The 25,972-nt window shown below is 41.6% G+C and overlaps 2 protein-coding genes across 3 annotated transcripts; both read right to left on the bottom strand.

Annotated features, from left to right (window-relative positions):
* Positions 1-3,280: 3,280 nt before the first annotated feature.
* LOC102780233 (ubiquitin-conjugating enzyme E2 variant 1-like) lies at positions 3,281-7,156 on the bottom strand. Its single transcript, XM_006794094.3, has 4 exons — positions 7,084-7,156; positions 5,947-6,095; positions 4,894-5,019; positions 3,281-3,699 (listed from the first exon to the last, which is right to left on the bottom strand). The coding sequence occupies exons 1-4, from the start codon at positions 7,103-7,105 to the stop codon at positions 3,553-3,555; spliced, it is 444 nt and encodes a 147-aa protein (XP_006794157.1). The 5' UTR covers positions 7,106-7,156; the 3' UTR covers positions 3,281-3,552.
* Positions 7,157-11,739: 4,583 nt separating this feature from the next.
* peds1b (plasmanylethanolamine desaturase 1b) lies at positions 11,740-20,630 on the bottom strand. 2 transcript variants are annotated; one of them, XM_035909172.2, is made up of 6 exons: positions 20,409-20,630; positions 17,562-17,681; positions 17,378-17,469; positions 17,155-17,299; positions 16,801-16,939; positions 11,740-15,615 (listed from the first exon to the last, which is right to left on the bottom strand). In XM_035909172.2, exons 1-6 carry the CDS (start codon positions 20,542-20,544, stop codon positions 15,375-15,377), a joined length of 873 nt encoding a protein of 290 aa, XP_035765065.1. In that variant the 5' UTR covers positions 20,545-20,630; the 3' UTR covers positions 11,740-15,374. The 2 variants fall into 2 exon arrangements, with proteins under 2 accessions (XP_035765065.1, XP_006794158.1); XM_006794095.3 differs by having other exon boundaries at positions 16,801-17,013; positions 20,409-20,626.
* Between the last annotated feature and the right edge of the window lie 5,342 nt (positions 20,631-25,972).

Below are 25,972 nucleotides of genomic sequence, written 5' to 3'. Positions count from 1 at the left end.
AAAACCGCATTGTTCCTCCTGCATCAGAGGTTCGACTAACGGACGAACTCTCCTTTCCAGCACCCTGGCATAGACTTTCCCGGGGAGGCTGAGGAGTGTGATCCCCCTGTAGTTGGAACACACCCTCCGGTCCCCCTTCTTAAAGATGGGGACCACCACCCCGGTCTGCCAATCCACGGGTACTGCCCCTGATCTCCACGCAACATTGCAGAGGCGTGTCAGCCAGGACAGCCCTACAACGTCCAGAGCCTTCAGGAACTCGGGGCGGACCTCATCAACACCAGGGGCTCTGCCACCAAGGAGTTGTTTAACTGCCTCAGTGACCTCGCCCCCAGAAATTGGCGGGTCATTCCCCTCATCCCCAGACTCTGCTTCCTCCTTGGAAGACGCGTCAGTGGGATTAAGGAGGTCCTCGAAGTATTCCTTCCACCGCCTGACAATTTTCTCAGTCGACGTCAGCAGCGCTCCGCCAGCACTATACACAGTGCAGGTAGAGCACCGCTTTCCCCTCCTGAGACGCCTGACGGTTTGCCAGAACCTCTTCGAGGCAGTCCGAAAGTCTTTTTCCATGGCCTCTCCGAACTCCTCCCACACCCGAGTTTTTGCTTCAGCCACTGCCCGAGCCGCATTCCGCTTGGCCTGTCGATACCTGTCGGCTGCCTCCGGAGTCCCACAGGCTAACCAAGCCCGATAGGACTCCTTCTTCAGCCTGGTGGCTCCCTTCACCCCTGGTGTCCACCATTTGGTTCGGGGATTACCACCACGGCAGGCACCAACCACCTTGCGGCCGCAGCTCAATGCAGCAGCTTCGGCAATGGAGGCGCTGAACATGGTCCATTCGGACTCGATGTCCCCCGCCTCCCTCGGAATGCTGTTGAAGCTCTGCCGGAGGTGTGCGTTGAAGATCTCGCGGACTGGGGCCTCTGCTAGTCGTTCCCAGCACACCCTCACTACACGTTTAGGTGCACCAGGTCTGTCCAGCGTCCTCCCCCGCCACCTGATCCAACTCACCACCAGGTGGTGATCAGTTGACAGCTCAGCCCCTCTCTTTACCCGAGTGTCCAGAACATATGGTCGCAGGTCTGGTGATACGATTACAAAATCGATCATCGACCTACGGCCTAGAGCATCCTGGTGCCACGTGCACTTATGGACACTCTTATGTTCGAACAAGGTGTTCGTTATGGCCAAACTGTGATTAGCACAGAAGTCCAATAACAAAGCACCGCTCGGGTTCAGATCAGGGAGGCCGTTCCTCCCAATCACGCCCCTCCAGGTCTCGCTGTCGTTACCCACGTGAGCATTGAAGTCTCCCAGCAGGACAACAGAGTCTCCAGGTGGAGCACCTTCCAGCACCCCCCCCCAGGGACTCTAAGAAGGCTGGGTACTCCGAACTGCCACTCGGCGCATAAGCGCAGATGACAGTCAGGACCCGTTCCCCGACCCTAAGGCGCAGGGAACAAACCCTCTCGTCCACCGGGAAAAACCCCAACGTACCGGCAGCAAGCCGAGGGGATATTAAAATACCCACCCCAGCCCGCCGCCTCTCACCAGGGGCAACTCCAGACTGAGACAGAGTCCAGCCCCTCTCCAGGAGACTGGTTCCAGAGCCCAAGCCGTGCGTAGAGGTGAGCCCGACTATATCTAGCCGGTACCTCTCAACCTCACGCACTAACTCAGGCTCCTTCCCCACCAGAGAGGTGACATTCCATGTCCCTATTGCCAGTCTTGGCAGCCGGGGGTCAGTCCGCCAGGGCCTCCGCTCCTGGCCGCCACCCGGCACACAATGCACCCGACCCCTATGGCGCCTCCTGCGGGTGGTGGGCCTGCGGGAGGATGGGCCCATGTCTCCTCTTCGGGCTGTGCCCGGCCGGGCCCCATGGACTAAGGCCCGGCCACCAGACGCTCGCCCTCGGGCACCCTCCCCGGGCCTGGCTCCAGGGCGGGGCCCCGGTAACCCTATCCCGGGCAGGGTAAACTGTTCCCTCTGTGTTTTTTTCATAGGGGTCTTAATTTATTCAAACTACCCATTTACTGGATTTCTAATTTTCATGAGCGACAAGCTATGATCAAAATTAAGATAAAAAGGCTTGACCTATTGCACATGAAATTGCAAAAAAATAACTTTTTATAATATTTAGTCATGTTTGAGAGGCACTAGTACACTGTATTTGAACAGGGACTGAAGCTTTCTACACTGAGTGTCTTGCTTAGTAAGGCCCTTTAGGATTAGTCAAAATTAGAACAAATGGTCCGTTTGGACAACCCCATTTATTTAATCTTGATTAATTAAATTGAACATTTTTGGTTGACAGCGCATTTTATTATTCAGGTTTCTAATTATTTCAATTACCATAAAGGTGCCAAAACAACATGAGTAACATGAGATGTTACTTCATGCTTATCAAGGTATATTAAATATAATTGCAATGCAAGATTTGTGTATCTGTGTAAATATGGCCTGAGGGGGGAAATTTCCTGTTAAATGAATTTCATGTCTACATATCTTCTACCGCAACTGCTAAGGCGATTAAAGAACATTTAAACAGCATTGTCACTCTTCCTGTAAACTTGCATGACTTCATACTCACATGCCCCGCCCTGTATAGTTAGATCGAGCATCACAACCATGTGATAAGCATGAATTTGGATTTATGAGAGAAAGAGCAAGACACATTCACATTAGATAGCTGCTCTTTTTTATACAGGCTTAAAAGAGGTAGCCTGTTTCCTTTATATTTTTAGAGCATGGTTTAAATGCAGACCTACAGTACATATGCTTAAGATCAGGTATAGTAGCATTAATATGCATTGCTTACTTTGGACCTTTCTTAGACAGAATTTCTTTTAACAGTCATGTGCACCCACTTGTTGAGATCCAGTCAGTTCTTCATAAGCTCGTGTGAACACAGGCTTAATAAAATATCTCATCATGAAAAAAATAAATAAAGAAAAATAAAAATTTAATGTGTTTTGGATAAGAGGTTTCAGACATACACCCTGATGGAGAACTATCCTCGAAGAACCCATGCATCGATGTGAAGATATGCATAAAAAAAAAGTCAACACACAACGAGATACACTCAATATTATTTATGTTATTGTACAATCTGCATTTTTAAACAAATAATAATAATAAAAAAAAGATTAGTAAGATGTACAGTATTTGAATGATCGTATCTGGTGTGGACTGAAGACTTGAGTCCATCCAGAGCTCCAGTGATAGGAGAGGACAGAGGGCTGGAATGACTTATGACAGCTTAATATGTGTATGTGTGTGTGTGTGTGTGTGTGTGTGTGTGTGTGTGTGTGTGTGTGTGTGTGTGTGTGTGTGTGTGTGTGTGTGTGTGTGTTTACAGCAGTGTCTGTGTGTACGTCTGCATGTATCTGCTTGTATTCATAAGTTTTCTGTTGTGTGTGCATTCAGCCAAGGTGTTGATGGGAGGTGGAATGTCACATGGCGGGGGATGGGATAAAGGGATGAAAGCAAAACAGAGAGAGAGGAACAAGTGGGAAACAAAAAGAAAACATGGAGTCAAAAGTAGCAGGGGCTCAGTTGGTGTAGATCTGCCCTTCAGGTGGCTGAGGAAGCTTCATGTTTTCCTTGCAGGTCATGAGCCGTCGAAGCTCCAGCAGCACCATCCGGATACTGTAGGAGTTCTGCCACTTGGCCAGCGCAGACACTGCATGCATGTCAACCTGCAGGGTGGAGATGGATGCAGTTAGACATTGTAATTATCCCCCATCTTGGATTTACCTTTTTAAAGCACCAAAATGTTTTTAAAAATTATTTATTTTTTAATAAATGTATTTCATTGTTCAGATCCATTATATTCATATTTATTTTATTTTTATAGAAACTGATTTACTGCTGCTTTAACCTGCAATGTGTTTAAGTCAAGCTTCACACATTAACCTTGGGCATACAATTAGAGAAAAAAAAAAGCAGAGCAACAGATGAATGAGCACTGACATGCTGGACCAAGTGAAATGAGTGCAACCACCCACAAAGAAGCGAGGAAGTCATGTTATTTACGTGCAAAAAAGGGGACCTTTGTATCTATTCTATTTCCAAATAGACTAGTATCGCTTTGCATGATCCATAGCTCACAGCGATCCTTAATGAATTACCTTGATACAGCTTCTCAGTTTATCCACAGACTGAAACAAGCAATTTTATCCTTTGCCCCCAGCGTTTTGCCAAGTAAAATAAAAGGTTTGAGTAGCAGGTGGGTGTTTACAGGTAGAGCAGTGTGCCTGAGATGACCATATTAGACAATTATTCTCTTATAATATTAATTTCTTATAATATTATACGGCATTAAAAGTAAAAAGAAAAAAAGTGGGTTTTTAAATAAGAATGAAGGCTGAACTGGCCCTCGTCTTTCTTCCTAACTTGCATGGTGCTCATGTAAGTTAGGAAAAAAGATCCCATATATTACCAATTTTTTGAGATCTTAAAAAAAAAAACTCTTGGAAAATCCTAAAACATCTAAATAAAGATCGAGATGTACATAATGTAAATCATCTATTATTCTCTTGTTCCATGGATGCAATGGCCATCTTCTAAACAAGATGATATGAACTCATAACCAGACAACTGCAGAGCTGGACCTTTTGGGACTTTTAAGGAGTCAATAAAATCTTATATTGATATTTCAGCCAATATTCTAACAGTAAGTGAGAGTATTAAACGATAAGATGATACGAAACATATATCCTGACATATCAGTGATAGGCCAGTTTAAGCTAGTTGATCAGTTGTTTATCTGACTCCACAGAGCAGATATGATGCTCCTTCCACAGAGTGCATCCAAAATGAGCCAATCAAGCTGAAGAATAAATATAATATAAGTGATTATTTATTATAAGTGAAATAAATAATTCACATACCACACCGTTGGAGGTGTGCACGCCATTCAAGTTTATCTTTGTCACAAATCTGACAAAAGGTGGTGATTCTGGGTATCCTGGCCCGCATTCAACCTTCAGATTGTACATCCTGTTTTCATAGCTTGTCTGTTGATCGAAGAAAGTTAGGGAGAGGTGAGAAGACAGCACACCAAACTTTGAAGAACAAAAAAAAAAAGTACACAATGTTCACTAAGTGCAACAACATCATGTGAAAACTAAGGCAGGAAATACCCTTGTAGGGGTTTTTTCTCCTGACTCACAAAGGCCCTGGGCAGAGTTTAAGGAGTCTGCGGTACCTTGTTTTTACACAAATCTGTGCCTTTTGCTTTAATCTAATCAACAAAAATGTCTGCTATAATTAACATAACTGCTAATTTTATTACAATTTTTGGCTCTGGCCAAAACATTTGGTTGTATGCCAGAATTTTTTTATGGTCCCTGCATACAGGCTGTAACTGTGACAGCACTGCTGCAGTTTTACCCAGTCGCACAGTAAATGAAGACAAACTGGCTGACCCAGCTGCAATCTGACATACGGTAATGTCCATGGTCCTGTGAAAGAGGTCCTCAAAGGACTGCAGCCATTAATTTAACAACAGCATTTTCAATAACAGTCTCATATAGGTCATTTCAACTTTACAGCTTAGCACTGAGCAGTGCTAAGTATTTATAAATACCTATAATTAAAAATTAACTAAAAAGATACTGGGGCATCTGTCAGCAGTCAAAAACAACATTATGCTGCAAACTTATGCGATATTTGGTCTTTAGTCAGGAGTTTAATTGTGCTTCTGCTTCACATTTATTCTGTTTTAATTCAATAACATTCATTCGAAGCACTGCAAAGTAGTGTTAGTGCCTCGATGTTTTCCTCTTCTTCACATGGACAACCTGATTTGCTCCCTAACATCATGCCATGCACAAATCAAACTTGACACCTTTGGTTTAAGTAACTGTTAATCTTTTGGCTTGGTCAACACTCCCCTGCTCCTGCAAAGTCCTCATCCAGGTGTTAAAAATGGCACCACTAACCCTTGGGGGGCCAAGGATCACCCCTCTCCATCGTGTTAAGGTCATGTCCTCATCATCCTCCAAGCCCCAGCTCACCGTTCCATCTCCCACACCTTTCTGACCTTCCTCCAGCTCTTCCAGGAGCCGGAAATTGCGAGGAACTTTAACGCCTGTTTGTGGGCAAACACACAGCTATTCAGTCATGCAAACTTCCAGAGCCACAGGTAGATTTACGAAGCTAAATAAAACTGCCAGCAGTGTGCCAGACAAAATGACTTGCAGTTATGAAGTTATGACTCAATAAGACAGAAAAAATAAGGGACGCCTCAGCTGCGCAGCCTACGTGAGCCTTTTGATAAGAGCAGGTGTTATTTTCACGTCCTGTGAGACTTGAGCATCTGGCTCCGGCGGTGCCGCATCACTTGGCCTCCGCAGTGAGATACGACGAGGCTGCACCCTTAACAGAGCCATCCAAACAAACCCAGTCACACTGCCAGCTGCTGCAGCAATTCAGCTCAGCTCACCGGCGTCTCCAGAGAAGCTCAGTGAAGCTCAGCGCAGGTCATGTTTCCCTCATGAGCTCTCGGAAAACGTACAGTCACTGTTTACGTTTAACAGCCGGGCAGGAAGACCGTCTTACTGCGGGATTCACCCGCATTTCTTGATGACATTTAAGTAACGCTACACACCCGGTTTGCAACACATCGCGCCTGTAAATAATCTGATGTCGCAAACAGGCTGTCATTTTCCGGTGGGGTGGCGGTGCTGTGGTTTGACAACAGGATGCTGTAATTTAAGCAGCATCCTAAATTAAACTATTAAATTAAAATGTATAAATGAATACACAGATGCATAAGCAAGTTGCAATGTCTCATATTTGCTGATGGCTGGCGAGTAACGGCTCCACGCCCATAAAACAGCACTGAAGTGAGACCTGCTGTCCTTTTATCTAACTTAAGATAGCTTAGCTGCTAGCATCGCTTCCTATTCATTCTCCTCAGCTTTGTTTTAGCTTTTATGTAATAACACAACATAGCACGGCGCCTCAATGCAGAATCCATCTAATCATAAAACCTAACAGGTACGCGGTAAAAATTCATTGACAACACTGTTCAAAAATAGCTTTTCGCAGTGATTAATACGTCTCAACCGTTTTACCTGATCCGGCGGCGACCGCCATCTTGTCGCTACACAGCGGGAGCGAGCACGCACTTTTACCATTGTAGCCAGCGGTGCGTGCGCGAGCAAGAAGACAGCAGCGGCGCTTCCTTTGTTGCTTTAAGCAAACTGATTAGCTATGTGGCTGTATAAAACGGAACTGTTATAATAATAATAATAATAATAATCATTATTATTATTGTTGTTGTTGTTGTCGTCAGAGTAGCACATTAACTTACAGATAATCTAACCTGGCATACTTTCCAAGGCAGGTCACTATATTAAACGATTTAATTCTGTCAGAGCATAAAAAAAAACTGTGCTTATTTTAATAGTCATTTCATTAAATAGAGATATTATTAACTGCCCTTTTGCTCCAGGGGTTTTTAAATCCACCAGTTCCAAAGGCAAAAGTGTTTGTCCAGAATTTTGCCTTTATGGTATATCGTTCAATCATCTTTCTTCCAATGTAGCATGTAATTCTCTACTAGTTCTATTCACATTGCATGATAAATCAGTATACATGTAATTTAGGTCAGAGTTTTGTGCTTCTGCAGAAATTGTGGAAATCCAGCATGACTGAGGAGGAGGATGGGCCTATGCAGGTACCCATTATTTCTCTTTGAAACTAAAAAGAGGTCATTCATCAGCATGTGCATCTACTTTTAGGTAGGTAGGTATAGGTATTGTGCATGTGCATCTACATCTACTGATTTGAAACCATTTTACAGCACCCCCAGTGCCATGGGGAATGAAAAATTAAGGTATTTCTGAAGGCAAAGGCCACAATTAAAATAACAAAGATGGGGGAGTGTCAATATATTAGAAGAAAAAGATTGCTGTGAGAGATTAAAACATGAAACCCTTAATTAGCAAGGATAGATTAAAGCATGCCAAGTTTGATTAGGTCATTCACTGACTGACTGCAGGCTTATTACATAGCAAGTAAGCTGTGGAGTCTGTGTCAAAAGGTTGACCTAAGCTTGCACGCACAACACGTCAACAGGTGCCACTCCTGTCAGCTAAGAACAGGAAACTGTGGCTACAATTCACACGGGCTCGCCAAAATTGGAAAACAGAAGAATGGAAAAAGAATTTGCCTGATCTAGTGTCTTGATTTTCTGCTGTCACATTCAAATGGCCGGGTCAGAATTTGGTAGAAACCGCTTTCAAGCATGAAAGCATGGATCCATTCTGCCTTGTCTCAACACTTCAGGCTTGTGATGGTTATCTAATGGTGTGACGAATATTTTCTTGGTACCATTTGAACCCTTTAGAGCCAAATGAGCATCTTTAAAATACCACAGTCTGCCTCATTATTGTTGCTGACCATGTCTTTCCCTTTTTGACCACATTTTACCCATTATCTGATGTCGGTTTTCCAGCAGGATAAAGCACAAAGCTCACAATATCTCAAACTGGTTTCTTGAACATGACAGTGAGCCCACTGTTCTCAAATGGCTTCCACAGACACCAGATCTCACAGAGAGAACCTTTGGGATGTGGTGGAACATCATGGATATGCGGCCAACAAACCTACAGCAACTGTGTGACTCTGTTATGTCAGTATCAGCTGATACGGAAATCTGAAACAAAACAAGTTGTCTCTGTGAGATTTTAATTTGCCTTGGCAAAGGTCTCAGAAAACAGTACAGAGTACAGCAGCTGTCCAGTGCCATCACATTCCCCCCCCCCCCCCCTTTTGATCATTTATTGATCACAAGTATTCACAGGGCAGCGCGGTGGTTAGCACTGTTGCCTCACAGCAAGAAGATCCTGAGTTTGACTCCACAGGAGCCTGTCTGTGTGGAGTTTGAATGCAGTTGGGTTAACTGATGATTCTAAATTGTCCATACGTGTGAGTGCGAATGGTGTCTGTCTCTCTGCGATACACTGGCGACCTGTCCAGGGTGTACCCTGTCATCAATTAACCCAGCCCTACTAACTGACATGACAGCATCACACAGTTGCTGTAGGTTTGTTGGGTGCATATTGTGAGATTACTATACTATCTTATGCCACCTTTTACTTCTAATCAAAGAATTGTTGAATCATTATACGGCTATAGGCCACATTATTCCTTGGATTAAAGATTGTGAAATCATTATACTGTTTTATGATGCATTATACTGCTGAGTTATAAGATATGCTGTTTGTGTCGAATCATGGCCTTCCTTTTCTGAGTACAAAGAGAACAGAACATATTGTAGAGGTTTTCTGCCCCATCTCATCAGAAGGAGATAAAACAGGAAGCCAAGGCCGTCACTTAAGCGCTGTAAGAGAGAAAGATGGTAAATGGTAAATGGCCTGTATTTGTATAGCGCTTTACTTAGTCCATAAGGAGCCCAAAGCGCTTTACACTACATTCAGTCATTCACACACACTGGTGATGGCAAGCCACATTGTAGCCACAGCTGCCTTGGGTCGCACTGACAGAGGCGTGAATGTGAATGCTTAGTGCGAAGGGGGGCCGGAGCTATAAGAATGTGAGAAATGGTCAGACACTTCTGGCGGACACCCTCCTGTCCGGATGTTTGTAATGCTCAAAGTGTGTATGGAATAAAGAGAATTGTTTTGATGAGACTGTTGATTGAGCATTTATACACCGAGTGTTGTTCTTCCTTCAGCCCAAAGATCAAAGAATTGGGATATCCAATAATATCCATGATATCCCACCACAACCCAAAGGTTCTCTCTGTGAGATCTGGTGTCTGTGGAAGCCATTTGAGAACAGTGAAGTCATTGTCATGTTCTAGAAACCAGTTTGAGATATTGTGAGCTTTGTGCTTTATCCTGCTGGAAAACCGACATCAGATGATGAATACAATGTGGTCAAAAAGGGAAAGACATGGTCAGAAACAATAATGAGGCAGACTGTGGTATTTTAAAGATGCTCATTTGGCGCTAAAGGGTTCAAAGGGTACCAAGAAAATATTCGTCACACCATTAGATAAACATCACAAGCCTGAAGTGTTGAGACAAGGCAGAATGGATCCATGCTTTCATGCTTGAAAGCGGTTTCTACCAAATTCTGACCCGGCCATTTGAATGTGACAGCAGAAAATCAAGACACTAGATCAGGCAAATTCTTTTTCCATTCTTCTGTTTTCCAATTTTGGTGAGCCCGTGTGAATTGTAGCCACAGTTTCCTGATCTTAACTGACAGTAGTGGCACCTGGGTTATTTTCTGCTTCAAAGTTTGACGTGTTGTGCGTTGGTTGTATAAAACGGTTGTTTGACTTAGTTTCCTACCAGTTCAAAGCAGTCTGGCCACTCTCCTCTAACCTCTGAGATAACAGGGCATTTTCACACAGATCGTTCTCCGTGACCTCTTGAGATGGTTGTGCAGGAAAATCCCAGTCGATCAGCAGTTTCTGAAATACTCAGCCCGTCAGACATCAACATTTAAATCACCTTTCTTTTCCATTCTGGTGCTTGGTTTGAACTTCAGCAGGCCGTTTTGACCATGTCTACACACTTAATAGATTTGTCTTTGTACCATGTAATTGGTTAACATTTGCATTAACAAGCAGCAGAACAGGTGTGCCTAATGAAATGACTGCTGAATGCTTTTGTTATTGTAGAATCTCCTCAATATGGTGTCGTCGAACTGAGTGCAGAATAATTTGTCTGTTCTGCTTGAACAGGATTAATTGAATAAGTGAATTTAAAGTGTTTGTTTTACTTGGAATAAACAGAAGCCTGGAATGTAACATGACAGCTGCGTCTGTGAGAAGTGCATCGATTAACAGTAAATGTGTCGAGGGCCAGGCTCCAGGTACAGACAGGGTCATTAATTATTAATACGATTTCATAGTGGATGTTTTAACCACTGACACAAGTACCTGTAGCAGCGGCAGAAGACCATCAGATGCTGCCGATTATTGTACCTTTTTTGCAAAAAGTTATGGTGAGAAAGTCTTTACTTAGGCAAATATAAACACAATCAAGCAGTTGATTTAACCCTTTAATGCTAAGTGTATCATGTTTGATATGTGAGTTTTTGCAAGTTTTAGAGACTTTTATCGGTGTGATTTTTCCCCATGTAAAAAATAAATAAATTGCACTATACATTTTGAAGGAATACATTGCAAAAAGATTTGCTAATATAACTCAAATTAAAACTTGTATATGCAAATTAGCTTTTTAAAATTATGTATGAGAAGGTGGTGTTCTGTGTACTTGTGTACGTGGGCGATCGTGGCTCATAAGTTGGCAGTTTGTCTTGTAATCGGAAGGTTGCTGGTTCGAGCCCCGGCTCTGACAGTCTCGGTCGTTGTGTCCTTGGGCAAGACACTTCACCCGTTGCCTAATGGTGGTGGTCAGAGGGCCCGGTGGCGCCAGTGTCCGGCAGCCTCGCCTCTGTCAGTGCGCCCCAGGGTGGCTGTGGCTACAATGTAGCTTGCCATCACCAGTGTGTGAATGTGTGTGTGAATGGGTGGATGACTGAATGTGTAAAGCGCTTTGGGGTCCTTAGGGACTAGTAAAGCGCTATACAAATACAGGCCATTAACCATTTACCCTGTGAAATCGTCACAAGTTCCTAAAACAGATTAAATAATACACTTTTTTCCCAGCCTTAAACTAAATAAATAATTAATAATAATAATAATAATAATAATAATAATGATGATAACAGAAAGAAAAACACAGAAATATGTTTATTAGTTTATTTATAAATACAGTATATTATTTACACTGTAAGTCCTCCAACTGGAAGACAACAAAAAGGCATCAAGGCATTAATCTGATATCTAAAACTCCATCCCCACCACCGGTGTACATAACCAACAACAACAACATCCACATGGACCTTACCTCAGAAGAAGCAAGAGTCAAATCATGAGCAATTTAAAGTCAGTCAATGAACTCTTTCCCCACATTGTTGGCAAGAGGATAAGGCGATTCAATAAAGTCCGAGGACCATTACAGGAGAGATTCCGACTGCCCATCTCACTTACTAACATCTTCATTTGCTCTCACTAAATTTTTCAGGTGCAAAAAAAAAAAAAATACTTAATTGACCACATACTGTCGCAAAACACCGTTCAAATCCACTGCTGAAAGTTCACTGTCTCTAAGCGCAAAATCCAAATACAGCTCGATCACAAATTCTACCTCAATAACAAGTGGCCAAGTTAACTGTACTGATTTATGGTAACAATAGATTCCAGAAAGCATCTACGATAATGTGACTACTCTGGATTTTTAAAAAAATCTGATGTATATGACTTTTACTTCTGAAATAATGGCCTTAACTTCACAAAAAAAGGAATTTGTATTTTCACAATTACTTTAATTCATCTAACCACAATCCTGAGATCATCTGGAGAGTAAGAAGAAAGCTTATGCATGTTAGCGCCACACTCACAACCAGGTTATTCACCATGAAAGCCGTACACACCAACAGATGTCCAGTCTTCCTCCAAGCAAAGATTACTATGGTTTGGGTTCGTTCTGAGCTCATCATACATATTTCAAATAAAGTTGCCAGTTTCCAAATGAATTACGGCGTGTCATATCTATCATTTCCACCCTCTATCCTTATTTTTTTCTATTCTGCTGATTTATAAAAGCACAAAGCATCCTTTAAACTGCCATTACCTTTATAAGATCACAAAAAGCAACTTGCTGAAGCACTGAAACATCCAGCAAAGCCAACGCCAAGATTCCCACTTAAAAAGTTGTCTGCAAAGGCTCTAACGCGTTCACTCACCGCAGTGTAACAGTGCACAAACATTTTGCCTAATACTGACCAAGAAGAACTACAGGAGTAGAACTCAAGCGGGCCTTAAACTTTAATGCAGTCACACCATCCATCTACCAGCAAAATGTCACTACCAAGCGCACACAAAACTGCTTCTCACAATACTCTACAAGCACGATGCAGTCTGCAGTGTACTCCTGCTGCTGACCTATGGTAAATAATCCTATATAATCAAGTATGAAGGATTCTAAAAGTGGAATATCACGTAACATAAAGCAGAACTTTGGCTGCAAACTTAACCGTAATGATCATTAATCTGTCTACTTTAAGCTTAACAAGTAAGCCTTTAACCTGGTCAACCTAAGAAGGTTACCTTCTCCCATTTCCGCCTGAAAAACTTTGCCAGGATTTCCTTGGAATAAAGATAACACTTTGGTGGTTCAGACGTGGGACCATTTGGTCAAAGTTTGGGGTCATTTCTTAAAAGCAGTACAATTAAGTTTCCTCTGGAGCGAGCGCAATCCTCCCCATTCATGACTGCTTTTACACAAACTCAAAGGAAAGCTGGTGACCCAGTGCATTGCTTGCACAAGCCGACATGCTATATGCATGCATGCATTCTTTCGTCTGTGTGACATCTTAATTAGAAAAAAGAAAAATTGTCATGCAATTTCTTAAGTAGCTAAATTGAAATTTTTAAACTCCAGTTCTTCTGACTTAGCAAATATGTGTAAACTATAAAAAAAGAAAGGCATTTGAACCTAATCAGATGAGTTAAGACATATAATTAAGGGCCTCTTATTACAATGCATAGTTAATTGCTGTACAATACATTTACAAATCAATGACTGAAACATTAAAACTTTCAACCAATTAATCTCATCTAGACGTTTTAAAGGAAACTCCAAGATCGTCACCCTTCAGTGAAGCCCTTGAAACAATCACCGAGCCTGCTCGTCACAGTTACCGAGAAGGTACACGGTGGCAACGTTGGTCAGCGGGAATGTTATGCTCTGAACCTGACAGTCTCCTTCCACGATACAAGCAATAGCGAGAAGCACGGAGTGAAAACGGTATCACACAAAGCTGACACGTAACATTGGAGTGTCTGCGTCTCACCATGCGAGATACAAACCCCAGAATGACAGAACAATGCAACATCACAACAAAAAGAGCTGCAGCTGAACCAAAAACAAACAGAAGTACTGCATATGCGGCGTGTAAGGCAGCTTGACAAAAAACTGCATGTGCCTCTTTCCTGCAAACTGGTTCGTTTGCGCGGAGGGCACATGATCGTCTGATTTTAGGGCCAGACTAACCCAGCAGATACAACAACCGAATTTATTTCTATTTGCCCCAAATTTATAATGACCTAACATCAGTGATGACTGCAGTTTTGTAAATTTTTACAAGCCTTTCAAATCAAATGGTTTTGCTTGAAAATGACTTTTTCAATGGTTGGATCACATGCAAAGATCCACAAATGAAATTGAAAATACCACTATGATCCGACAGGAGCAGTTAGCTTTTCTTTTGATTTTGTTCAGGGGAGGGTTTCTTTTCCTTTAGCATCTCGTGGTAACATCTCCTCTTTGTTAGGAAAGTATAAAAGATGGACGCAGCTCCTAGGACATGAAGCCAACATGGAAGTGCTTTAAATATACGTTCTTTTTAATGGCCTCCAAGAAATGCTTTTATGGATCTGATCACATTAGATAAAATATTAAATACATTTTGCTCATTCTAAGTTTCAGAAAGGATAATAATCCATTAGCTGACCATTTGTGATTGACAAGTCGTCAACCAATAAGTGTGCAGTTCACTGACCTCTGGGTGACCTCACTGTGGCTACGTCCAGCTTTTACACTGTCTATGTTTCTCAGTATTTTTGGAGTCATTTTTGGGGGGTTGGCACGCCCCAGATTAAACAATTAAATATGGCTGTGTTTTAGAAACTGTTTATATTAATCATCCTTGAACGCATCTTTACCTCGCTTTTAAAGAGTGTCAAAAGTGGGCTGAGCTGAACCCAAATGTGCAAGTATACAATAAATGTAACAGTAATATTTATCAATTTGATCTTTAGATATCAAAATTGGTAAAGCTTCCAAAAAGTCCTACATCACCGCAGCCTGACTACGCACCGTGACCTAAATAAAATTCAAGCCGAAAATCACTTGCACATCAAGTAGATCCTTGATAAAGTGGAGATGCAGAGACAGATCCACAGAAAATAAAGCTGAGCTAAATATAATGTGATTCATCATCACTTCAAATTAACGGCTGTGGCTCTGGAGAAGCAAAGAGTTTTCAACCTTTCAAGTATTTTTTTTGTTGAGTTTGATTTTTTTTTATGTGGAGAAAATATTTGATTTCCTTAGAAAGTGATTTCAAATGTATATGATCGCTCTTCCTTAGCAAAACCCCTAAAAAGTGATGAGCTGTGTTAAATATATAAAGTTTCAAGGATATATTGCTTTTTTTTTTTTAAATATTATCTGTGTGAGAGTGATGAAAAATTCCACCAACAAAGCCCTCCTTTTGAAAAACAGAAAAACAATGTGCAATAGTTAAAGCTATGGCATCAGAAAGTGTTAGATTGTAAGTCCATAGGAATAAAAACTAAGTGTGGGGGGAAAAAAGGGATGAGAAGCCTGGACGGACCCAGTGTTGTCTGAGGTAGGGTGCAGTTAGCCCGCCGTGTTACTTGACTTTCTGAGCCCATTTCAGATCGTCCGACCTCGGCTTCTCTCCTGTCACACCCTGGATGAGATCCTCCAAGTATCTCCAGAAACCCAGCTTCTCCAAAGGGTAGTTCAGCCAACCTGGAGAATTAAAAAACAAACATTAACTCTCAAATCATCTTTAATTACATCCCTTATTCTGTCTGTCTTTCTTAAGTCAGACCCACTCACTCAGTGCATAACACTGAGTGAAGCACTCTTAATGAAGATGTAGGGTCAAAACCCATCTTTCAACAGAAATAAACACACAATGGAAAACTATAAAACCTGCCCTAACCTTCTTTCTTTGAAACATATTCTTCTTCTTTCTTTTTTTTTTAACTCTGATAAGCTCTGGAAATCTGTAATAATATAACCCTTTCCACTAACTGACCACATCCAATATTTCTACTACTGAGAATCCCTCAGCTACTCTGTGACTTTGCTTTTGCGATCAACTGCCAATGTCTCCGGGCTGCACGTGCAGCCGGATATTCTATACCTGCATCAAAACTTCCTGTTAATGACCGGGCTCTGGGTAACCAGTGGTTTCTAAATTGAATTTAGGTCAATAAGTTCCTTTTTTGTTCTCCACTCAGACAGTTTATAAACATGTTACTAAAGCTTGCTCAGACTACAGGCGGGCTGCAATCAGACAGAAAAAAAAAAGCCTCTCTTTTGCCCACAGGTTCCGAAGATACCTTAAATCAGGCATTACAGCAAGGTGAAATAATCACTCACTTTTAAGACCCAAGTGTGGAACAAAAAAAGATTATTAGCTTAATTATTAACAGAGCCTGTTTAAATATAGAACTTTAGGACAATTTTTAGATAATTACACACTTAGTATGACCCTAAATACGGTGCACTGATCTTATTTAAATACATGTACATGTATTTGCACAAAATCTAACTGCGCAAGGAGCAGTTTTCATGACAAACACATTGTCAGTAAGTCAGCACAGGTGCAGCTTCATTGTTGGGAGGTTTTGTAAAGCATTACAACCCAAAGTCAGTCATGCAAGCCTGGACATGAAGCACCCCTTTGCAACCGTTTTCACCCTGCAACAGCCAGCAACCTTTACCAGCTGGTCAGGGAATACACGTTTCCTTAGTGCACAGCAGTTGCCAAAGGGTCAACAACCAGTCTCTGGGCCTGTATGACTAAGCACTAATGTAGCAAATCTTCCATGTGAACATGCAAACATAGTAGAAGTGGGTAGACAGAGTTTGGTTGGGTAGTGTGAGAAAAGGTCTGGGTAATCCTGACGAAATAATACTACAAACCCGTAGTGATGCAGAAGTAGGTCTCGTGAGGAGAGACATGATGGATGCGGTGGTGCTTGCGGGGAAGGATGATGTGGCAGTCCTGCAGGAACACGACCCAACGAGGCAGCCCGAAGTATGTGTGAGACCACTTGTGAATCTGGTTGGTAAGAGTCACAAAGATGGCCAGTGCATACAGGTAGCAGTACAGGGGGTAGATATAGTAAATCTCCGCTGCAGGTAAAAGAAGACAAACATGGTAGTTTGTTTGCTGTTGCCTTCCTGCCCTTTTCTTAAAGAAACTGTTTTATTTTTTTTTAATCAGATTAGAGTATTTTCATGGTGGAGATAATGCTTTGTTGATACGAAACTCACCAGGTGAGAAGGTGAGAAAGTTATAGGCCATGTTTGCTAGAGGGACTATGGTCAGCATGCAGTTGTCACCGTTGGTCTCAATGAAGTCGTGACGGGTGATGGCTGTGGGGTCGATGTGGTGCTCTCTGAATGGACGTATAAAGGCCTGCATATATGTGGCAAATTAAGGAAAATGCTCCCTTTGAAAAATGACTATTTGGAGGAAAATGATGGGAAATCATACCTTTCCAAAGATGGGTAGATCTACCGATCCCCACGTATCAGCCCCCCAGTGAACAAATCCTGATGCAAAGTCTGCAGTGAGGATACCTGCCACTGAAAAGAAGAAAAAAAGAGAAGCTTGTTAAACGAGACAGCAAATAATAACACACAAGAAGACTACATCGTTTTTTAAATTTAGTACTTACCAATGCCCAGCAGGATGGACCATATATGTCCCTGGTGGAAATTGGCAAGGAGGTAAATGAGGTTGAAGGCCATGAGAGAGAAGCAGAGGATGACACTGATCCATTCTTGACATCTTTTGCCTTAAAGAACAAGAAACAGGAGCTTTTTAGTGACAAATTCTATCACTTTTGCAGCGTTTTCAGTGCAGATATTCCAGTGATGTTCAAAGGTTAGCAAACGACTCTGCGTGTTTCTCTGATGTGGCAGCATTCCTCTGTTCTTTGACAATAATGAGCAGCAGGGCCTGAAATACCTGTCCACATGTTACAGCACAAAGACGGTAATTTAGTGACCTAGAAACAAAACAACCAAAAAGCAGCAAACACTGTGAAACCACAAGACTAGATCTTAGTAAAAGGAGTGGGTGAATATGACTTATTCCTTTTAAAAAACTCAGTAGTTTAGTGCTTATCCCACAGATTTTAATATTTGTCAAAGGGGAAATTTTGAGCATGCGCTAACTCATTTTGATCCAACTCACATTTTTGGAGCATTTCGATTTATTCATTAAAAAATATAATACTAGTTTGTTGCATTAACCCTCATTAACGTGTGACCTGATTGTTACTGGCTGTTTTAAATTTACATCAGCTTACGCTCCAATAAATCTGTCCCGAACAAATGTATGTTCCATTAAACTGTGGTGCTTATTTTTTCTGTCATGCCCCACTTGTGAAACCATAATGATTTTACCAAAACATTAAAAACAATTAGAATGATCTGATGATAATTTAGCCCACAAAACATTTGATTAATTCAGCTTTCAGCAGATCTTGTCTGCCGTGGCCCTATCATCCACCAGTCGAATGCACACCCCAGAGACACTATAAGCATGAGATTTAATGCACACAACAAATGATGAACAGAAATCCACTGGAGAATTCTGCAACACTAAAGATGGTGGTTATCCCACCCCCTCTGCCACCAAAGAGTCACTCAACAGCCAAAGCAGGGAACATGAGCCAGCTGTGTTATTGACCAGACACACAGCTGAACATGGCGGCTTATCTACCCGCTCCATCATAGTCTGTGGTTTTATCACTTTCCTTGCCTAACGTGAATTTGCATTGCTTTTGGTCAGAAATGTTAATCAGTGATATTGGTGCTCTGTGCTGAGGTGTTAAGAAAGCCCTAACGTTGAGAAACATTCATCAGTTTTGTTCTGCTTAAGTCAAATTTTTGTGGCTCCAGACATGCACTGGGTATTCCAGAACATCAGTATGTTTCCAGTAACATATCTCATTCCTGCCAGGTCCCCAAGGCATTCCCAATACAGATGACATAGTAAATTCTGGTTCTATCCCAGGGTCTCTACCCAGAGGAACGTACTTGGAAAACCTCCAAGGGAAGGCACCTAGGAAACGATGCCTGACCCACCTCAGCTGGCTCTTTCAGGGGAGCAGCTGCTCTGCTCCTAACTCCCTTCACATGTCTCCTCACCCTCTCTCTAAGGCCTGATTTAGACTTTTGCCTAACCGACATTACCTATGTTAAGTGTTTGCCAGCATTTGTGTTGGTGCATTATGTGTTAATAATGTATCCGGGTGTTTCATATGCAGTGCCAGTTGCCAGATACAAATAAAATGATGAGACGTTCTTCCCTCCTGCAGACGTCAGCCTTTGTTTTGGTCAGTTTAGTCAAATCTCCTTCCAGGAATTTACTGACATTTGTGAGTCCGAATACTGATACTATGATTATTATTCCTCATATTCTCTCACTGAAGGTCCAAAACCTGCCATGAAAAAGAATCCTAACACAAATAGGAGCAATCAAAAGCACCCAATAACCCAATAAACACGCATTAGCCTCTACTTTTGGGGCATTTTTTTAAGACTCTAGACAGGGGATTTTTTTTTTCTATGTGAGCATCTATCCCTGATGTTTGAAAACGTCAAATGAAATCAAGATCTAGACAAACTAAATCATACAGTAACGAGGTTTTTAATATGCAGGAGAAACCATGCTACCTGCTGTGACTGTGTAGAAATGTAATACGTGTGTAATGACAGTAGACTCAAAAAAATGTGGAAAAGCAGAATATTTTTGAAGTTGCACATTTTTCTTAAGGCATTACTAATATCTTCTCTTGAGTGGCAAATGTCTAATGGTCTGGGATAAAGGATGTTTTTCTCTCTGGCCCAGATGACCACTATCACAGGACTTCCTGGGTGTTTTTAATGCAGTGTTTCCAGTTCGGCCCACTTAAGATCAAACGGGGGCTGCATGTGGCCCAGGAACTAAAATAAGTTTCTAATCAGTCACATGCAAAACCTAGTTTCAGTTGCCATTGTGAAAATGCATTTTTATGATGGGCGTGAAACACCAGTGAGTGTTTTGACAGGGTGACCGATGGAGCTCTCCAAACAATTCAGAGCATGAGTTTTTGGTTGTGTTTGCAGCCCGTGTGTGCTGACTTGGCAACCAACAACAGCACAGATACGAAAGGTCACAGCAGCTCCGTGACCAGACGAGGTTTCTGAGCCTAAAGCAGAGGCAGTGGATTCTTCTATAACCTCTCTCCCTGATGCTCGAAATGTCAAAGCAGCACAGCCACTCGAAAACAAATTCAGCCACTCTGACATAATTTCCTCTTGTGTCACGACAGCACCGTGGCTGTAATACACCCATACTGCCGACGACTGCTCGGTGTCATTTAAGTGGAGCAGTTAAATACAATCTGCTGCTTTTCGTTTAGTAGTTTTAGCAGTTTGTTTCTTGGTGACTGAATAAAGACCGTCGTTATGTCACACCGCCACTCGGTGAACATGCCCATTAGACGGAGCTGCAGCGGAGAGGATCGACTCACCTGGCGAGTACAAATTAGCCAGTTCTCGGGCACCGGCGTGTTGTGGACCCCATCTGGCCGCTCCCCGGCCCGGTCCCTGTGGCTCAAGGCTCTGTGTTTCCCCTCCACACTCGTTTTCGTTAACCATACTCGCCATTTCTTTCCGCTATGGGCCCGGCCCCTTCAATCTCTCTACTCACCACCAGGAACCAACAGAATCACCAACTTCTCAGCCCACAGACAGCGTAACGTTTTCAGCCAATGAGGTGCAAACCGTTGAACGCAGCTACCAATCAACAGCCAGTTGGCTGCTTGGTTACTTCACAGGCAGCCAAGTGACCAATGGGAAAGGGGGCTGCGAGGGGCGCGATCGAATTTCCTGACCCCACCCGTGCTGTCTAGAACCCGCTCTGCTCGTGCCCGCGATAGTCCAGAATGAGCAGGAAACGCAAATTTAGTTGCAGTAAACAGTAACCTTCACTAGGGCCAATAATGTTTTAAGGCGCTGACACAATTTACAGCTATTCCTTAAAAAAAAAATCTTACATTTCTTTCTACTTTGGGTAGGTCACCGCACTATGTGCCACTTTACGGTACGGTATATGGCATTTTCATTTCAGGCATGAAGCTTGCAACCACGGAGACCACAAGAAAAAAGTACTTATTTGTTTTATTTTGTTTTACACACGCTTAAGTTCCTGTGGTAATATAAATTCGCTTCTAAATTAAATATTCATTACTAGTAGAAGCTTATTAATGGGTATCGTCAAGGGAGTCTATCCTGTCGTAAATCCTTAACTAACCAATCAGCAACATTGACAGAATGCTAGATTTTTATCTGCAAATTATACTCTCCTGTAAGAAAAAAAAAGAACTACGCACTATCGATACCGTTTAGTGAAAACTGAAATATGTGGCATTTTCTGTCTTAGAAGTATTTGTAAATGCATTTACTTCCAGACACTTGTTCCCTCAACACTATCTTGAGCGCCCTCTCCTGGTGTTCTACGTGAGTTGCAGTCAATATCTGTGCAATGGAATTAACGGGAAGCGGAGTTTTTAGACAACTTTCTTTATGAACAACCACACAGTCAAATAAGGCACTAAAAATATTTATGTACAAAACCAGTTTACAAAAAAAAAGAAAGAAACTATACACTCAAACAGTGCATTAAACTTAAAAATAACCAGCCATGTTTATGCATGGTTTAAATTAAAAATTGAATGCAAGTATTTGTGAATAAAAGACATCCCTAATAATACCACAATCCAGATAATAGAATCCAATTTAGGATTGATTGATAATAATTTCAAATTTAATTTAAATCATTGTTAAATGTGGGCATTGAAGCAGCCTGGACTGCAGCCAGCTTCACACGTTGTTCTAGAAATTAAATTAATAAAAATAGAATCATGAGGTCCACACTTTCAATATCTTTTTAAAACCAGAGTTCACATCCAAATAATATTTCAGCTTTATGCATTCATTAGTTGAGTAAATCTCATTTAGGAGAGGAAGTGAAACATATTTCTCTGTAACACCTGAGCTTCCTCAGAATATAATTCCTTTTTACTGGGTTATGATACATTTTGTCTAATAAAATATTTCTGATAACTTTGTTTGTGCACCTGTTATCACAAAAGTCAATTATTGTCAGTCTGGGAGAAGTCCTAGAGTACACAGTGTCTTCTTTAATCATTGATCTCAGAGGGACCCAGATGGCTCTTGCTAATGTTTTATAACTCTTAGCAGTGCATCCTAACTTGAATTTTTCTCAGTACACCTCAGGCTGTAATAGATTACCGTTCTAATCCATAAAATGAGCTACATCCGTACACAGATATCGTACCAAGTCTAATGCATCTGAAGTTCCACACAGGTGTGTTGTGTGGACAAAAAGTATGGCTATAGATTCATTTCCAGTAGAGAATGACCTGCTGATAGAAATCTGGGAGTTTAACTGATAAAGAGCTGCAAACAAAGTCTGTTTGAGCCCTTTTTCCAAAAATCACACTGGGAATAACGATCAACAGTAGTGTCTGTTCAGAATGAAGGCTCTAAACCATCTTAGTTTGAAGTACTATTCGTATTATAAAAATCAATGGCATTAGCCCCAACATCTTTATAGTTTTTAACCATATCACTTACTAATGTTACATTTATGCCTCCAATGGTGTAGTGGTTAACACGTTTGCTTAGCAAGAAAATTTGGCTGGCTCAATTAAAGCCAGACACAGCCATCCATTTTGGAGTGTGTGTCCATAAGCACATCTATTGTAATAAATAAATACATAAATAAATAAATAAATAAACATTAAAAATCTATGCCAAATCAAACACGTGGTGCTATGTGGCAACGGAGTAGCTGAAAGCTGCTTTTGTTGCTTTGCTATGTCCCTCCGCGGCAATCAGTTTAAAATGAATATTTTGAACTGGTTTATATTTCTTATACCAACACAAATATTCCTATTTTCTGTTCCTATCTCATCCGTATAATTCCATAACATTTCACTTCCTTTTAAATGTGTATTACATATTAAGCGCTATACAAATGCAGGCCATTTACCATTTACCATATTGACTGCAGGGGGGGACTCATGCAGAGCCAGTATCTCACATTTATTTATATTCAGCTAGAGACCTGAGGCTTTGGGGAAGTGGTTGATCACATGAAAGGTAAAAGGGAGTTAATGAGTTCATTTTTCAGAAAGAGGGTTGTGTCATCTCACTTTTTTGACACATTGTGAAATTTTAAACCAAAACCTTCATGACTCAGTTGGTTTTAACAGGTCATAAAAACTTCACACCTATAGAACTTTTTATGTATCAGTTAGTGGTTTTAGATCCACAGAATAAGATAAATTCAACTGGGGTTCCTCAAGGGTCTGTCCTCAGTCCTTTATTCCTTAACCTTTACATGGTTCTGCTTGTTACTATCATAAGGAATCATAATATATCCTGCCATTCCTACACAGATGATGTACATTTGTACTCAGCATTTTCCTCTGATGATCTTACCTGCACTGATGACATTAACTGCTGGATGCCTCCAAACCTTTTAGAACAGAAACAAAACAGAAACTTTGTTGTTGATCCAAAAAGTCAGAGACAGGAAAATGTGGTCATATTTGTCATCCCTTTCGCTGAAATACAGGAATTTTACCATTTTGGACAGTGTTCTCAGTTTTGATGATTATGTTGATATACTATTATCACATCATGCACTGTAGATCTATGTGTTTGTTTTTTGTCTTGTATGTTAGGCACTCTGACAAATCTGACCTTTCGTAATCTGTTTTTTCATCACGTTTAAGCCTTCACTGCAACTATGTGTAATCACAGACAGCAACTTGGCAACCATTATCAACAAAAGTGTTAAGCTGCTAAATCCTTCAGGTATTCCTTTGTTGACCCCAAATCTTGAGCAAGTGCCACATCACTGCTGAAAACAGGAACAGGTGTTACAGTGATATCTGTCACCTGTGATGCTTCAGCTGCGTATGAGGCTGCCAGTATATGCTCAGGTAAGGTGTCTTAACGGTTCATTGGTTATTTAAAAAAAATAATGTGACACATTATAAGATTTAAAACAACATGTGGCAGGTAATCCCTCTGATCCCCAAAGAGGAAAAATTAAAACCTAGAGATGGTTGTGTGGGAAATCCCAGTAGATCAGTAGTTTCTGAAATATTCAGACCAGCCACATTCAAAGTCATTTTAAAACACCTTTCTTCCACATTCTGATGCTCAGTTTGAACTTCAACAGGTCATCTCAACCATGTCTACGTGCATAAATGCACTGACTGATTAGATGTGTGCGTTAACGAGCGGTTGAACAGGTGTACCTAATAAAGCGGTCAGTGAGTGTGTATTCTGCTACAAATAGGTCAGTGTATGCACAAACAGTCACTGGGAGCCAAAAGCTCATACTTCAGACAGTTCTTCTTACTCTTGATGACGTCAGTGCCAGGGGAAATCCTTATATGGTCTTCGCAGTGAGCGCAACAACCTCACCCCTGATATTCAAATATTTACCAGGAACAGCCAATCGGAAGAAAGTTGGATTAAGTCGAGCGAGAAGGAAGCTAAACAGCTTGTTTCAGACAGTGGGCGAAGGGAGGCTTCTCTAGTAGCAGTCCAAACATGAAAATACAAAGCTGGGAATTAGTATAACAGGTTCCCTTTAATCAGAAAAACAGACACAGGTGAGATTTGTACGGTAAATGCGCCCAGTTTCCGCCATGTGATTGGCGGATTAAATATTTGTCCTAGCTGTAGAAGAAGTGTACCTAATAATGTGGGGAAACGGTGATAGAAGGTTTTTAAAAAGAGGCACCCAAAGTGTTTCATAAATTAGTAACCCCTCAGCTGTGGGTGTGTGTAAGAGTCTGTCCCTTTACATAAATCTCATTTTAGTAAACTTGAAACAAGCGGATAGTTCTTTTAAATGTAAAAGAGAGAAAATGTGTATACGTTATTATTCAGTGATTTAACAGCTTGAAATCAGATTGGATGTTGGCCATCAAAACCTCGGTTTTGAGTCAGTTATAATGACTCTTGTCACCAGCAGGTGGCAGTAAGACGTAATCCATAACTATGTCTCTTAACTTCGCCGCTTTTATGTGCCGTTCACGCTGCATCTCGGGTTTCTTACAAGTCCCCCCCAACACACACACCCACCACTACCACCATCTCCGGTTCTCCATCAAAGGACCTTTTTTGGGAATTCTTTCCTTATCGGAATTGCATGTCTAAGAAAACAGATAGTGCTGACTGTAAATCCAATTCAGAGGCCACGTGTGACTGGTAACACTGGGATGTTGGGCTTTATTCCAGATTGTATGTTCTGGGAGAATTGTCATCTTTGCGCAGTGAGCCTGGGTTCAGCCGTGGAGCCACTGGACTGTCATAGGTAGACATAAACCAGATTCACTAAATTTCTCATTACATCCACCTTGACCCTGATACAGTGCTGGAAGAGATGTATCATCTTGGAGGGGTCTACCGCAGAACAGCATACTGGTTTAATCTAGTCAGCTCAAAGGAAACAGCTGTCAGGGGCTGCGCTCATGAGTATCGTTGTTATGAGACGATTACGCACGAAGTTAGAAAATGGTAAACATGCCGAGTGGAATTTTTCCATTATTGTCGAGTTGATGAGATTTGACTGTAGAGGGCGTGAAGGGACCCGATGTCAAAACACTGGTTTCAAATAATTCCTAACGTATGGTTTTGTTTCGTTATTGCGCTCTTGGTTAAGTACTCAACGTTGTGCGTTAATATTTTCACTTTTATTTTGCTTTTTAAGTTAAGTTTCGTTTGTTTTAAAATCATACAAATGATTGCATTTCCTATCTTGACACTCCTGTTGTAGCCAAGTGCTACAATACCACCAAACAAAAAGGGAAGGGGGAGAAAGACAGAAAAAACCGCTTAAGTGCTTAAACTTGCTTTTTATTGAGTACAAACGCAGTTCAGTGTGCCAAAGATCCTCGAAGAACAGCACAGGTTGTCCACTTGCCTTGCGCGTCACATACCTGAGCTCCGCCCCTCGCTAGAAAAAATAAAACCCCTCGAGACAGGA

This window comes from Neolamprologus brichardi, chromosome 20 (genome assembly GCF_056152115.1).
Source record: "Neolamprologus brichardi isolate AB-2024 chromosome 20, ASM5615211v1, whole genome shotgun sequence".
Taxonomy (NCBI): Eukaryota; Metazoa; Chordata; class Actinopteri; order Cichliformes; family Cichlidae; genus Neolamprologus; species Neolamprologus brichardi.
This window is presented reverse-complemented; position numbering and strand designations above follow the sequence as displayed.